The sequence below is a fragment of the Gnatocerus cornutus genome, chromosome 8 (genome assembly GCF_029298725.1).
Source record: "Gnatocerus cornutus isolate USDA-ARS CGAHR chromosome 8, icGnaCorn1.1, whole genome shotgun sequence".
Lineage (NCBI taxonomy): Eukaryota > Metazoa > Arthropoda > Insecta > Coleoptera > Tenebrionidae > Gnatocerus > Gnatocerus cornutus.
The window spans coordinates 13,889,914-13,905,326 of record NC_142240.1 but is presented as its reverse complement, the minus strand read 5'-3'; the positions used below and the strand labels follow the sequence as shown (position 1 = coordinate 13,905,326).

Below are 15,413 nucleotides of genomic sequence, written 5' to 3'. Positions count from 1 at the left end.
TGCATTTATTGACATGGCTGTACATAAAATGTAGATTAATTAAATCGCTAGTTTATCCGTAATAAAGTATCTGTAAATACTGTGTAATATTGTGATGTACCATTGTCTAAAATATATCGTACGATGGGAATATGATTTTTTTCATGTAATCCTGTCAGTAAAAACAACTACAAAAGGATTAGATCTAAAAATGGTGGATGCGCCATGTCAAGAAATTAATTCGCAAAGGTGTAATATAAAATTCAAAGGAAATTCACTTTATTTGAGACAATTTTTAACAAGTTAGACCTAAAGATAATACAAAGATATCTTCCAATGTTTCAACATTAAAATTTTTTAAAAAGTTTATAAATTGTATAATAATCGCCGTGAAGCTCCGCGAGATCCAATGGAGTTTTCCCGTCATCGTTTCGTACTTTTATGTCTCCTTTATCTTTCAAGACAAGCTTCACAATTTTGAATTTATTATGTTTGGCGTTACATGCGAAATGCAACGTAGTATTATTGGAGTAATCTTTAATACGCGAATCTGCATTCCTGCCAAGCAAACACTCTACGTTTGAAGGATGACTTAGGCATGCAAGATGTAAAGCAGTTTCGCCTTTTGCATTTTGGGCATTGATATCAACTCCTTGGTCCAACACAAAATTCATGACCACAGTGTTCTTCTTATTTTTGGAGGCAAAGTGTAGGACAGTATTTTTGAAGTTGTCCAATACTGCAAAGTCTGCATTTCTTTCCTTCAAGATTTTAACATTGTCAATAGCGCCGTGAAAACAAGCGATATGTAGCGGGGTTTGACCAGTGGTGGTTTGTGCATTTATGTCCAAATTATTATCCAGAAGAAGATTAATAATTTTACTACTATCTCGCTTGGTTTGCTTGCATGTGACATGCAAGACAGTTCGTCCAATACTGTCTTTAATTGTAAGGTCTGCGTTTTTTTCGATCAGGAAAGCAACATTTTCTATGCAGCCTTCTTCACAGGCAAAATATAGAGGAACTTGCCCATCGATATTTTTCGCGTTTATATCCATGCCTTGGTTTAATAAAATGTTTATTACTTCGGTGTTATCCTTTTTATGTTTACATGCCCAATGTAAAGCTGTTTGTTTTTTGTAATCGACAGTATTCCAAGTACATCCCATTTCCAATAATTTGTTTACGGTTTCGGGACAGCGTGTCATGACGGCAAAGTGGAATGCTGTTGCCTCGTCATCATTTTTCACGTCAATGTCAATACCTAATTCTTGTACAATCTCTAGTATATTTTTATGATCGCAATAATACGTCAATAATTTGTGTAATATTGTGTTACCATTGGTACATTTCGCTCCAAGTTGCACTAAAATTCTAATAATATCCAGGCGCTTAAATTCACAAGCTATATCTAAAGGAGATTCACCTTCTGAATTAACTTGATTTAGATCAGCACCATGTTGGATTAAAAAATCCACCATAAAAACATAATCAATTCCATCTATGGCGTTCTCGATCATAGAGTGCAACAAGGGCTCACTTTTATCTTTTATATCATTTAAAATTTCTAAGTCTTCATCCAATGCTAGAGTTAACAGATTTACACAACCTAACCCTGCCGCCAACTTGTACCAGTCTTGGATATAAATAAGTTTTTTTTGGTCGTCCGTCAGTACCTGTGAGAATTTCCCTAAAATTTTCTCCATGACATACAAACTGTCAAATTTTTCTACATATTGAAAAACATTTAAGTTTAATAATCCATCACGTTTTCGAAGGTCTGATTTTGAACATTTGTCGATAATCATGTCCACCATCGTCGTATAATTTTTATTATTTCGTGTTACTTCATGCCATCCCTCTGCTGAACCGTAGGTGCATGCTAAATGAAGTACTGTTCGACCCGCTTCGTCAATTTCGTCAATTCTTGTATTAATTTGTCTTCGAAACTCGTCGATATTGTCATAAATGAAAGCCAAATGTAGTGGATGATCTTCAACCATGATACTATCAAACATTCGACGCCAAACGTCGTTATCCTCTAAAAAAAAGTCCACTGTTAGTTTTTCTTTGTTCTTTTTCAACCACACAGAAGCGAAATACTCAGCGAACGTTTGATGGTCAAAAACTGGAATATTACGCGTTGTGACTCTCTTAATAATCCCGTATTTGTCCCCATTTGCCTTTATTCCATTGAGAAATGAGTCACATTCGGTTACGTTAATCTTGAGTTTTTTCAACATTCCGGGGTCTAGACACGCTCGTAAGGCGGGAATTTCGTACTGTTCCAGATGTTTTTCAAAATTCATACCTAATTGGTTTCCTGTTCGTTCATCCACGCCTAATTTTTCAAATGTGAAGGTCTTTTTACCCGCGAAAAAGAACCTGTACATCTTAGTTAATACGAAAATGTTTTCTTTCTCTAAATTCTCGTAAACATTTTCGTTGCGCAAGAAAATTTCTGTTAAAATGTGAAGCAGGAGAGGAATTCCAAGGATATGACGACTGTTGTGCACATCGACGCTCTCGAAGATCGCTGTAACAATTTTGTCAATTTTTTCGTTGTCGTATTTATTTCGTAGCCGCTTTTGTATGTAGTCCTTTTGTTGCTCCCTAGTCAACTCTTCAATTTTGACTGGACGCACATTGAAAATTTTCTGAAGATTTTTACGTAGAGAGTTTCGGGATGAAATCCAAACACTGGCACCCTTTGCCAACATGACATTTACCCATTCTTTAATAATGTCCAGATGTCCTCGATCCAACTCATCTAAACCATCGAGAAGTATCTCCATTTTTCCCTTTTCCAAGAAAATCTTCTTTACATCCGGTTCTTCACTCATGCTAAGAAACTCCGACGTTATTCTTTCAATGTTCGAAGTTTTATCAAGAAGACCATTGAAATTGATCAAATTGACATGAGCAGCCCAAGATTCTGGTGGGCAGTCATGACTGAGAACTTGCATTAATCTCGACTTTCCCATTCCGGGATGACCGCAAATCACCTTCAGCTTCTCGTCGAATTTCTCGAAAAGTTCGCTTTCGTGAATAATTTCGCGTTCTTTCAAAACTGTTCTTGGAACATGGAACTCAGGCAATTCTACGTTCTTTTGGCCAATGAGTAAATTCTGATTTTGCGACATTTCAAGGAGTTTTGTTGTTGTGACAAATTCAGCAAGTCTCTTATCAATGTCTATGAACTGCTTCAAAGAGATCTGTTGTCGTCCTTGAAGAGAAATGTTGAAATTTTCCATAATAACTGTGCAGCACTGAGTTTGCTGTTCTTGAACCACGTCGAGGAAGTTTTCGAAGATGTCCCAACCGTCAAATTCACTTCGTCCGACTGGTCCTATCAGTATTATCCTTTTATTCTTGACGCCTTTGTGAAGTAATTTCATGACAGCTTTGACGATTTTTTGGTTGCACTCGTCGACCTTTACGATGAGAGGGACTATTCCTAACTGCCATAAAATCCTCGTTTTTTCGATGTCAGAAAAACCATTTTTGCTCGGTTTTTGTAGCGGAATCTCCCAGTTGTCATGCTCTTCAATTTCTGTCCAAATGTTGGCAACTACGTTATTCGGATCTTCTTCAATGATCGTCATTTCAAAATTCATTATAGACTGTTTGAGGAATTCAGTTTTTTCATTGCTACGACTTCCAGAAATGGTTTTAATGTACGGAGATAACGCTAGTTCAGTCAGTTTGACTAGCAGAAGATGTTTAGTCAGAACAAAATTCATACTCCACCATTGCTGCATAAAATTCATGAACAACTCCGAAATATCGACGTGGAACAAATTTGATAACATTTCTTTTAAATTTTGCTGGGCAGTTTCGATATTGTGCTGTCGGGTGAAGAAGTAGAACTGTTGACAAGAGTCTTGCAACTTCACATCGCTGCCTGGAGGTGGTTCAAACTGATATACTGAGTTTGCGGCATCTCTAGTATTAACAAGTAAACTTTTATGTTCCATCTCGTTCCTCTGTTTCACCACAAAAGATGGTTCTTTCTTAAAGGTTAATTGACAGCCTTCTTCAAGATCTGTATCACCATTTGTATACAAAATATACACCACGTTGAAGTCAGTCACAGATTTAAGATACGAGGGCAAATAGAATTTGCTTTTCTGTTGCTTCTTCTTCCACTGGAAAAACTCTTGAGTCAGCATATCCCGCGTCACACGTTGATCTTGATGTCTATGTTTCATTTGAAAGAGAAATCTCTTTTTAAGTCCATTTTTAAAAGTAACGTCAATTCCGAGGTCGTCATGATCACCGTAAGCTGCATTGTTCGAAGTCATTTCAAAATCACAGACATTTTTATTTGTGATTAGTTTTAAGGCGTAAAGACCGTATGTTAATTGCTCTAATGAAACTCCAGCGTCTGGAACAACTGTGCCTTCTCTTCTTTGGAAAGTTACAAACTGTTGTGGCGAAGGACAACCCAATGAATCCTAAAAAAAAAGTTGTAATCGAAATTGTTTTGTGTAAAAAGTAAATAACCTCTGTTGTGGAATTCACGGTTTTATTATTTTTTGTGCGCTTGTTCCTTTTTTTTTGCTTAATGAGCTGGTCGAGCCTTTCTCGTTCTTTTACTAGTCTTTGAAGTTCTTCATCTTCACTACTGGGAGAATCCATTTTTTTCTACAAAGCGTTTATTCATAATGAGTTAATTATACTATACAAAAAGAAATGTAATAAGGAAAAAAAGGAAAGATGATTTTGTAAAAGTAAAAACAGTATGCATATTTTTCAATATCCTTTAGAATGGGTTTCCAATAAAAAACTGAACTCTGTCAAACAAGTTTTACCCGATTTAATTACAAACTTGACGTGCATGAAATGAAATCTTCATAAACATCGGAACGGTGCCGCATTTGACAAGAAAACCGCGATAAGAACAACAAAAAAAACAGTTTTTTTCCACCTTTAAACATTCAATTTCGTTGAACTTGAACTTGGCACGCATTGCCGTGGAGAATGGATTTTTCAAACTCCAATACCTCGTTTTCTTTTCTAAAAATAAAAAATCTAATTAAGCCACATCATTTAGTAGGTTAAATTGCGTCCATGATAAAAATGCATTCTGACCATAATAACACCCTGTATGTAGAAAGAAATAACAATACCTTATTGCCCGATCTGATAAATTCTTTCAGCAATTAGTTTTTTTCGTGTAACTTGTTTCTGACTACTAGAGAAACCACGCCTTCTGACTTAAGCAGCTTTCAGTGGCTTAACCTAACATTTCAGTTGACGTTTTTAGGGAAATTCATCCTCCACTGATTTTATGCGCGCGAATTGGTTTAATTAATTAAACAACTAATTACCAGTAAGGCGTAGTAAAATGCTATTATTTCATTTAACTGTTTATTTTGAAACTTTAATTTGTGACAGCAACCAATAATGCAAATAAACACTCCATAAAATATGAAGAGCATCGATAATAAAATTTAATTATAATTTATTGCAACATCGAGCAATGAACATTCAAACACGAATATACATTTTAACCCCGGCGCATCCACCATTTGTCTCCCGTCAAAGGGATGGAAAATAGGTCACCCTCCATGACGATTCCGGCAAAATTAAATTAGTGAAAGGCGATTTGGTTTATTCCTCCAGATGATGCGGAAATACAAAATATAACAATAAAGAAGAATACATTTTTAACTACACACCATGTTTTTTAAGTAATGTTTGCAATACATCAAAAATCCATTAAGTTTTTGATGTTAATGTAGCCTTATCATATCAATTTAAAAAGTCGATGGAAATGACGACAATACTAGCATTATAAGACAACACCACGTCGATTGAAAGACAATTACAGCTAAATTCTTCAATTGCTGTCAGTTCTTACAACTCAACGATTTTGATTTTTTTAGACTGTTTCTAAGTATGTGCTTTTAGATTTAAGATCAACTTCCACTTGTTGAATCTTTGGAATGTGAATTGTTAATTTGAGTGTAATACCTACATTGTTGACATAACAACAACTTAGATATTGCGCATTAAGCCAATTTTTGGAATTTAACGATACCCGATGGCACGAACACCGAAACATTTAAAAAATTTAGCCTTGTGGTAAACTTATAAATTACTACTAACAAAATCAGAAATGATTTATTATTATTAGCTATGTAAATTTTTGTACACATTACTGTCACAAAAAAGATGCGATAAGAGACTACTGTTAAGAAATGTTGAAAATAAAATAAAAAACCGTCCAAAAAAAATTCTCATCGTATCAAACGTTGTAATTTAATTCCATTAAACGTTAGCACTTTTCAACAGCTGGTAGCTAATTGGAATATTCATATTCATATTATTTCCACATTATGCAATAATGAACATAAATATTCATCGACAATAAAACCACAAGTATATTTCCCAGCGCCAAGACGTTTTCTCTAAACAGGTTCTTGGCGAAATCGAGCAGAGTTAAAAACAAGCCATGCGTGGTCACATCAAAAAGACAAACTTGATTTTCATCAATGTTTTTTCATTGTTTTTTGTACGATATGGAAACGCAACTTCTGAATCAAGTTTGAAATTAGTGCACGTGGTAAGTACACTCACGCCAAAATCCCACATAAAAATAATTTTCAGGTTTTTCGGCATGGAGACAGAACCACAGACAGCACAACGCTGTACCCAAAAGATCCATACATCAATGAAACTTATTACCCTGATGGTCTTGGAGAGCTGACCCTGGTAGGTTACAACACTCTGTCGTTTTTTTTATTAATTTAACGTAGGAAGGAAAACGAAGAGAGTACCAACTCGGCAAACTTTTACGACAAAGATATGTTGATTTTTTGGGCGAAATTTACACCCCTGACATTGTAGAAGCATGGAGTTCAAACACGAATCGAGCCAAAGCATCGCTAGAGTTAGTTCTGGCGGGACTCTTTCCTCCTAGTAAGGAGCAGATTTTCGAAACTGGCTTAAACTGGCAACCGATACCATTCAACATGTTACCAATCACCGAAGATCAGCTATTTTTTGGGAACCAATGTCCTAATTTAAAAAAATATTTCTCTGAAGTCGTCACGTCTCCAAAAATGTTAAAAGAGCTTAAGCTGCACTCCAAAGAATTTAGGTACATCGCGGATAATACTGGACTGGAGGTGAAGAACTACTGGGACGTGTTTTACTTGTACACGTGTTTGACGACGGAAAAAGAACACGGTTTTACCCTTCCTAAATGGACGAACGAGGTGTACCCCCAACCTCTTCAAGATTTTGCTATTAAGAGTTACGGGCTCTTCACTGCAACGACCGAAATGAGGAGATTAACTTCCGGTAAAATGTATCACAAAGAAGACGTTATCTAAAAGTTGTTTTAGGGACTTTACTGAAGAAGATTGTCGACGATTCTAACACCAAGATAGAGAACAACAGCTCTAGAAAGATTTTTTTGTACTCAGGGCACGAATTTAACATCGCCTATCTATTAATAACTCTTGACCTCTTTCATCGACCACATTTTCCCCCATATGGGTGCTACGTTTTATTTGAACTTCATCAAATTAATGATGTTTACGGGATAAAGGTACGATCAGTTCCCACAAAAACAACCATAAACCTTATTTTTCAGATTTATTACCAAGACTATGCTTCTCCAGAACCAAAACTAATGAAACTACCAGCCTGTGCAGAGTTTTGTCCATTAGACAACTTTATTTCTTTGCTAGAGGAATATTTTCCTGAAAACAACTCTTGTAAATCATTATAATTTAATTTATAGCAAAATATAAAGACTCATTAATAAATCTATGTAGTCGAACTAGTTCGGATTTCTTTGAAGAGACTGCTTCACTGCCAGTACATGGTTTTACATTCCATATTATCAAATAAAGGAGGTCATACGTTAGGTATATTGTCACTAAAATAATTAGTTTGCTCTCTGAGTCTAGCGATGATAACCAATCTATAAAATCGGTGACGGTTTTGTAAAGATCAGCGAAACTTGGCATTTTTAGAGCGAATTATTTGATGGTTGTACAAAAATTTCTTGACACATTTTGACATGACAGGTTAGAGGTAAAAATTGCAATGACACAAAGTAAGAAAACATGCCCTTAGATTCGTAACAATGGTAACCATAACTTTTAACTTCTGCTCAGCGCAAACCAACTCGATACTACTGCTCCTATTTAATAAAAAAGTTATACAGTAACGGCCAAAACAAAATGGTACAACTCTTGAAGAACATTGTAATTCAGGGCAAAAATTAAACTGTTGAACTACTAATAAGTGGATATCGAAACAATACTTTGCACCACTTTATTTTGGCCCCACTGTATAAGTAGTCTCCAACTGTAAACATGCATGGATCTTTTATCTTTTAGTTAATTAATGTCCATTGTTAAGCCTACAATAATTATTCAAATGCCTACTTTGAAAGCCTGTTTTACCCACCTCAATGTTTAAAAAGAATATGGTCCAAAACTTTATTTTGGCCGCCACTGCAATTATTAAAAGTTTATTAACACTCGTTTAAAGTAACAAAAATGACTTTTTTCAATTTTGCAAAAAAAAGAAAATTAATAACTGAAGCGTTAAATGGATGAAGAAAGTATAGTTTCATCACGATAAAAAAAAAACTAAGACAACACATGTTCCTCAAATAGGTCCAAAATTGAAAAGTTCATGGAGACACTATCATTGCAGGGTGAATTCTGTGTAGATTTGAATTTAATACAAAAATTATTATTTATCTAGGCCAGAATACTACAATATCTTTTTGTCAACATTGCTTCTTTATCATGCAACTAACCATGTCCATGTCAGAGCTAGGTTGCGGTAACACCTTTTTGTATCCCATTATGACAAGAATTCAGACCTGTCATTAAATTCTCAGTTTACTAAAAAAATGACCACACGAATTGAAATCAAATTTAATCAACTAAAATTTCACTTTGTTAAATTTTTTTAAACGCGATGGTACATCCAAAAAATTTCCAACGGGGTTGGGTTTTTCTCAAGACTAAATACTTAAATAGAATAGTACATTATGTCTTTTTAAAGAATGAATGAACGTTTTAGATAATGTACTAAAATAGGTCATAAAAGTATAAAGAACATTAAATATAAAGTGTTTTCACAGCAATTTCATTTTTATTTTTAATGTCACATAGCGCCTTTATCCATTAAGCGCTTCAATTACAGTGACGACCAAAACAATAGTAGACTCCAACTGTAAGTATGCATGGATGCCCTTTTTTTTCTTTAGTTTAATTAATGTCATTGTTAAACCTACAAAAATTATCAGGATGCCTACTTTGAAAGTCTGTTTTACACAGCTTAATTTTTGAAAAAATATGATCCAAGGCTTATGCCACTTTTTGGTCGCGATTTAGAATATTGAAATTTTATTACTACCCCTTACAGTAGTAACATTATAAAAGACTTTTTTGAATTGCACCAAAAAAAGAAAATTATTTTGCTGAAAAATTACTTTTATCGCTGTTGTAATTGTCTTAAGGGAATTCATATCTAATAACAATAGATACCGCAACGTCCGTCCCATCTATAATATAAGTATAAATAAATTTTGTTTTTATTGTTAGTCTATAAATAATTGAACTTACGCCGATAAAGGTAAGACAGATTAAAAATTTCTCATTTTAATAAATATCCTCCGATAAAATTTCGTCATGTTTCTTTCATTAATTTTTAAAACAATCGCCTAAAGTACAATTCCATTAATAAAGTTATCAGTAATTTGCATACGTTTATAGTGAAAAAATAACTGATAAAATTTTTGCATGGATAATCAGTGACCTTTCTTTATTATCGGAAGACGAAAAGAATTAATTTAGTCTAAAATATTCGTGAAGAACATTACAATGTATTTTTTATAACAACATTATTTCAGATCAAACCGCCTTTTGTACAAAATGAAATACTTTCTAATCTTGTTTTTTCCCTCGGTATTATATTTAATTTCGAATGAAATTGTGGTTGGTGCACCTCGAGACAAAAATAGTCTAGAGCTAGTATATGTGGTAAGTCATTTCGAAGCTTAAATTAAATTACCACCAAATCACCACCGTTTTTTTAGCTCTTCAGGCATGGAAACCGAACACCAAATGGACCTGAAGAACTTTACCCAAAAGATCCGTACAAAAATGAAAAATATCTTTTAACTGGTCTCGGTCAACTGACTCAGGTAAGCTGGAGTTTATGCTTGTTTGGGGTTACACCTTTTTCCAGGCAGGAAAAGAACGAGAATACCAAATCGGTAAAGCTCTTAGAGCAAGATACAATGATTTCTTGGGCCCTTACTACAGTTCCGAACTAATAGAACCGCTTAGTACAGATTATAATCGGACTAAAATGTCGTTACTGTTGGCTCTAGCGGGATTATTCCCTCCAAGAGGTAAACAAGAATGGAAACCAAATCTTGAATGGCAGCCAATTCCCTACAATTATCTTCCAACATCTCAGGACAAAGTAAAATATTCGGCGATGGTGAATAGAGTGTAATTTGTATTGCAGGTACTGCTGGGGTCTTTGTGTCCACATTACCTCACTCTGTACGAAGCCTACATCAAAACGCCGAAAGTTCAAGCAGAATTTAACAAATATAAACAAATCTTTCAGTATATTTCTCAAAACAGTGGATTAAATATTAGTACATTTGAAGATATTTACAATTTATTCTTCGGACTCCGAGCAGAGGTATTACAAATTTATACCAACACTTTTGAAACATTGATTTTAGCAAGATTATGGTTTAAAACTTCCAGAATGGACCAAAAAAGTTTGGCCTAGTATGATAAAAGATTTAGCTGTTAGGCAGTATTATATTTATACTGGAACTAAAGAATTAATACAAATGATAACAGGTAATGTGTTAAAACTGAAAATACTAATTTTGAAATTAGGGTACTTTATACAGAAAGTTGTGGACGACATATCTCTTCTCGTCAACGGAGTTAACAAGGAAAGAAAAATTTATCTAGCTTCGGCTCACGAACTTAACGTTGCCACATTTTTGATAGCGTTGGGGGCGTTTCAACCAGCAGAATTGCCAAATTATGGAGCGTATGTGATCCTGGAAGTTCACAAGAGAAATGGAGTTTACGGACTTGAGGTAGTAAAAATAGCTAGTGCTTCATATTTTTTTAATAAAGTCTTTTTTTAGCTTTATTATCAAAATTATGTAACCAATCAGCCAGTCAAGTTAAAAATTGCGCAGTGCCACCACTTCTGCCCCTTTAAAAAGTTTAAAGAACTTATGCAAAAATACATACCACCAAGCCCTGACTTCTGTTATCAAGAATAACTTTTGAAGTATGATAAACAAGAAAATAAAATGTTAAAAAAGTCTGGGTTACGTTCTTAATTTTTTTCTCGTCAATTATAACGCATTTATCGATCGAGTACCTAATTTACTATAATCTTGATAAAATGTCATTATTGTGATTATAATTTTTAAGTAATTTTTCGTGGTGGCAACTAAATAATTTTCATTGTTAAACAAAACAGGAGATTAAAACTATTGTATTGTTCATTTCCCCAAACTATAATCCCACATAAATTTGCAGGGAGATTAGCTAAACTAAATAATTGTACCAGTTCAATTACATAATATATCCTGCGTTCAAATCAATTTAGCATTGACGAATTTGAAGAGAACGTGCGTTTTAGCTAAGCTCAAATCAGAAGGTAACTCCGTGCGGTGGTGATCTATTTCTTGTGCTATCAAATTGAAGTGTAGAAGTAAGTTGGATAGACCGACAAAAATTTTCTCTACATTTAATACATAGCCTGTGATTGACCCGAAAATTTCTGTACTTAACTGTACTACAAAACAAACTAGAGACAACTTTAAATAGTCTTCGTATTTTCGACATTTTTGTTTTCACCTTTCCGTTATTATTATTCGCGTAGATTAAAAAGTACGTCAGGCTGTTTTCCACTGTAAAAAAAACGTCTTAGCGATGACAGCTTCACAAACAGAAGGTCTATGGTCTTTCTATCAAGTGAGATCATTGTATCTTCTCCCCAGATTAGACATACTTTGTTGTCTGCTAGATCTGCAAATTTTAATTCAACATAAATTCATAAACGGATTAGTTAAATAATAGGCCAGTTACATATTACTTCAAGGTTTAAAAAACAATTTTAGTTAGAATATAGTTCATTTGTGACCAAATCCTAGTTCTAATTTCATGACAATGAACTTGCCGTATTTCCAACTTTTGGGGTGGTCTCTATATTTTATAGTAGTGCATCAATTTCAAGTAAAAAGAGGCGACCACCTGTCTGGTGAGACCGAGACTTTAGTACTTGTGCACGTAGTAAGTTCGTAATCAAATAACTTTACAACTTCTGACACTATAGTCTACAGCTTTTTAGACACGGTAACAGAACAGCGAATGGACCTGAGGAACTGTACCCCAAAGACCCCTATGTAAATGAAACGTACTTTCCGTTCGGTCTTGGTCAACTAACAAACGTAATAATTCTTCATGTCTCTACAAGTACCAATTGCGTAATTTCAGGCTGGTAAAATTAAAGAGTACTCTATTGGTAAAGCCTTGAGACAAAGATACGACAGTTTCTTGGGACCTTATTACTACCCCAACTATGTCGAAAGTTGAAGCACTGATTATAACAGGACTAAAGCATCCCTAGAATTAGTTCTTGCTGGATTATTTCCACCACACCGTGAAGAAATATGGAACACAGCACTACCATGGCAACCAGTTCCTTACAACTATCATCCAGCGTCACAAGATAAAGTATAATACAAGACTATAACAAAATTAAACCTTCATGTTTAGTTTTAGGTGTTACTAGGAGTAATTTGTCCTTACTATCTAAAATTGTATGATCAACACATTCAGTCGCAGCGTCACCAAAACGAGCTCGGGAATTACTCAGATGTTTTTCAGTATATTTCTAACAATACCGGGCTCAATATCACCAAGTTTTTAGACGTGTATAATTTATATTTTGGACTAACAACAGAGGTAAGTAAAAATAAGTCGCGATAAACAATAATACGTAATATTTAGGAAGAGTGGGGTTTTGAACTACCGGAATGGACGAAAACAGTTTGGCCCAAGACCATCATCGACTTGTCAATACAAGAGTACTTTGTATCTACGGCTACAACAGAAATGAATCGAATGGCTTCCGGTAACTCCACAAAAAGAGTCGTGTAATAAAATACTGACACTTTGCTGTAGGTTACCTTTTACAGAAAATCATCGATGATACGACTTCTAAGATTAACCGCACGTCTGAGAAAAAAATATTTCTGTATTCTGCTCATGAAAACAACGTTGCTGAGCTCTTAATACTATTGGGAGTGTTTGAGCCTTTACACATTCCGGACTATGGCTCGTATGTTGCTTTGGAAGTCCACCAAATCGGCAATGAATATGGAATCAAGGTCTCTACAAAAATTTGAGTGTATTTTTTATTCATGATTTTGCAGATTTACTACGAGAATTACGTAGCGCCTGAACCACAATTGTTGAAGTTACCAGCTTGCGACACGTTTTGTGAGCTTAGTAAATTCGTGTCTCTAGTGGAAGAGTATTTTCCACCTGATGACTTGTGTTTTAAATAGGAAATTCCATGTAGGAAAATTTTTAATGTCGTTGTTTAGGGCTTAGCGACTAATTCGGGTTATCTCTAGTCAAAACGTATGTTATAAAAATAAATCTTTATTTAGTTTGTACTCATTTAACTTGCCGAAGATGTGCGTATTTTTACAGATAATTATACCAAAAAGTTCTATTTTTCAAAAAAAATTGAGTTGAAATTACAAAACCATCTCAAGGCGAATTTTCTAACAATAATTCTGTGAAGATCAATAATACTCCTCATTTATTTTGAATACCACATTTCAAGGTCATAATTTGTGGAAATTGTGGAGCTCCACGGCAAATTTGAGAAGATTTATCCACTGAATTGAACATAAACGAGTACTGGAACACCCAAAGACCTGTTCGTGATTGTTTTCAATACATAAATCCTCTTAAATTTGTCGTAGAGCTCCACAACTGTCACAAATTTTGACCTTGAAATGCGGTATTCAAAATAAATGAGAAGTAATTATTGGGGCCATAAAAAAAAGCAGAATACAGTAAACAATAATAATCACAGTAGTGATGGTTATGTAAATTATAAAAAAAACCATGTAAAAACATTCATGGAATATCAATACATTCATTAATAATTGTAAAAAACTGATTTTAAACATTTAACTTTTACACTGTCAAAAACAAGTGTGACCAACCGTCAAAAATTTAATTATGGTCAATAGATCAAACTAAAATCTTTGCATTTAGGTGTGAAATAATTTATTTTCACAGTAACTTCTACAAAAATTAAAAAGAAACAAATAATTAAGACTTATAATATAACAATAATAACTATAATTTAGAACGAGATTCTAAAAATAAAAAAAAAAAAATCTTTGGAATTTCGAAAATACACAATCTTTACATTGTTTTTTTGTAGTGTCGCAAATAAAACCGCTGCAGAAATGCAATTTAAAACATTCGGACGCTGAGAAGCGAGAAAAAATTGGAAATTTGTCAAAGAGGCCATGGCCAACTTCAAAATTCAATTGTGGGTAAAGTAGTAACCTGCAAAGTTTCCTTTAAAATTAAATAAATTGGTTCATTTTCTGTTGTTTTCAACCCAATTTCGTCAAGAAGGCCGCTGAAAATCTGTAACAACGCGTTTCCTGACTTCCGAAAAAAGTTCAAGGTTAGTATGGAAAGTTTTTAAATTTCTAATTTGAATTTTATGTAACTAACGAGAAAGTTTTGTCCTTGTATTACTTACTTATGTTTTTGCATTCTACAAGTAAAAAAAAATGGTTTGTATCCATAAAAAACCACATTCATCATATTTATAACCTAACTTTTTGCTTGGTGGATGGAGCGGTGGAGGAGCGCTAATAATTTAAAAGAAAAAGTAGAACAATAGGCAGCTTCGGTACATAAAACATAATAAAATTTTATTTTGGAATTTCTTTCATACTTTCTTCGGGCGTTTGTTTTTCAATAAACAATTTATTTAGTTGAAATAATGGAAATTTGAAAACATTGGGGGTAATGGGGTTTTGGGATTAGGAATCATAATAAACTATATTGTTATATAAATTAATGTAACTTACTTACAACAGAGCTTATAGTTGGAAGGTTAAATTATCGATTTCTACTAAAAAGCTTCTTTTCTGAATTACAACCTTCAAATCAAATTCAAGCACAAAAAATCAACACCTTGCATCATCCAATTTCGTCGCCATTCATTTATTCATTTTCATTAGTAGACAATGTGGTAGACAACCAACAATATCATCGAATTTAGGTTAGATTTAAGCAAGTGGTTCTTCTTAACCCCGTTTTTACAGTCTAAAAAAACTATTATATCATCTTGCAGAGTTAAGG

General features: G+C 34.0%; 3 protein-coding genes and 1 pseudogene across 7 annotated transcripts; 3 read left to right on the top strand and 1 right to left on the bottom strand.

Moving 5' to 3' along the window:
* Positions 1 to 241: 241 nt before the first annotated feature.
* LOC148170092 (uncharacterized) lies at positions 242 to 15,227 on the bottom strand. Of its 4 annotated transcripts, XM_088042853.1 has the most exons (4): positions 5,112 to 5,231; positions 4,910 to 4,998; positions 4,486 to 4,626; positions 242 to 4,436 (listed from the first exon to the last, which is right to left on the bottom strand). In XM_088042853.1, exons 2-4 carry the CDS (start codon positions 4,949 to 4,951, stop codon positions 327 to 329), a joined length of 4,293 nt encoding a protein of 1,430 aa, XP_087898979.1. In that variant the 5' UTR covers positions 4,952 to 4,998; positions 5,112 to 5,231; the 3' UTR covers positions 242 to 326. The 4 variants fall into 4 exon arrangements, with proteins under 4 accessions (XP_087898979.1, XP_087898980.1, XP_087898981.1 ...); XM_088042854.1 differs by lacking the exons at positions 4,910 to 4,998; positions 5,112 to 5,231 and adding an exon at positions 15,144 to 15,227; XM_088042855.1 differs by lacking the exons at positions 4,910 to 4,998; positions 5,112 to 5,231 and adding an exon at positions 15,140 to 15,226.
* LOC148170095 (venom acid phosphatase Acph-1-like) lies at positions 6,337 to 7,774 on the top strand. Its single transcript, XM_088043065.1, has 5 exons — positions 6,337 to 6,550; positions 6,595 to 6,699; positions 6,744 to 7,290; positions 7,335 to 7,540; positions 7,586 to 7,774. Exons 1-5 carry the CDS (start codon positions 6,440 to 6,442, stop codon positions 7,721 to 7,723), a joined length of 1,107 nt encoding a protein of 368 aa, XP_087899191.1. The 5' UTR covers positions 6,337 to 6,439; the 3' UTR covers positions 7,724 to 7,774.
* Positions 9,125 to 11,325, top strand: LOC148170094 (venom acid phosphatase Acph-1-like). Its single transcript, XM_088043677.1, has 8 exons — positions 9,125 to 9,189; positions 9,869 to 9,998; positions 10,055 to 10,162; positions 10,207 to 10,446; positions 10,492 to 10,674; positions 10,718 to 10,841; positions 10,881 to 11,089; positions 11,141 to 11,325. Exons 2-8 carry the CDS (start codon positions 9,891 to 9,893, stop codon positions 11,279 to 11,281), a joined length of 1,113 nt encoding a protein of 370 aa, XP_087899803.1. The 5' UTR covers positions 9,125 to 9,189; positions 9,869 to 9,890; the 3' UTR covers positions 11,282 to 11,325.
* On the top strand, positions 11,541 to 13,691 carry LOC148170093 (venom acid phosphatase Acph-1-like; annotated as a pseudogene). The gene is made up of 8 exons (XR_015770596.1): positions 11,541 to 11,718; positions 12,161 to 12,299; positions 12,350 to 12,457; positions 12,504 to 12,743; positions 12,792 to 12,974; positions 13,020 to 13,143; positions 13,194 to 13,399; positions 13,445 to 13,691. The product of XR_015770596.1 is annotated as a venom acid phosphatase Acph-1-like (transcript).
* Positions 15,228 to 15,413: the final 186 nt, after the last annotated feature.

What these genes read in the sequence shown, in the direction of transcription:
- LOC148170092 (XM_088042853.1), bottom strand. Translation starts at nt 4,951, where the DNA reads ATGCGTGCCAAGTTCAAGTTCAACGAAATTGAATGTTTAAAG. An exon ending in ACGAAATTGAATGTTTAAAG is followed by an intron (nt 4,627 to 4,909) that starts GTGGAAAAAAAC and finishes AACGCTTTGTAG; the next exon opens with AAAAAAATGGATTCTCCCAG. An exon ending in CCGTGAATTCCACAACAGAG is followed by an intron (nt 4,437 to 4,485) that starts GTTATTTACTTT and finishes CTTTTTTTTTAG; the next exon opens with GATTCATTGGGTTGTCCTTC.
- LOC148170095 (XM_088043065.1), top strand. Translation starts at nt 6,440, where the DNA reads ATGCGTGGTCACATCAAAAAGACAAACTTGATTTTCATCAATGTTTTT. An exon ending in GTCTTGGAGAGCTGACCCTG is followed by an intron (nt 6,700 to 6,743) that starts GTAGGTTACAAC and finishes AATTTAACGTAG; the next exon opens with GAAGGAAAACGAAGAGAGTA. An exon ending in ATGATGTTTACGGGATAAAG is followed by an intron (nt 7,541 to 7,585) that starts GTACGATCAGTT and finishes CTTATTTTTCAG; the next exon opens with ATTTATTACCAAGACTATGC.
- LOC148170094 (XM_088043677.1), top strand. Translation starts at nt 9,891, where the DNA reads ATGAAATACTTTCTAATCTTGTTTTTTCCCTCGGTATTATATTTAATT. An exon ending in GTCTAGAGCTAGTATATGTG is followed by an intron (nt 9,999 to 10,054) that starts GTAAGTCATTTC and finishes CCGTTTTTTTAG; the next exon opens with CTCTTCAGGCATGGAAACCG. An exon ending in GTCTCGGTCAACTGACTCAG is followed by an intron (nt 10,163 to 10,206) that starts GTAAGCTGGAGT and finishes ACCTTTTTCCAG; the next exon opens with GCAGGAAAAGAACGAGAATA.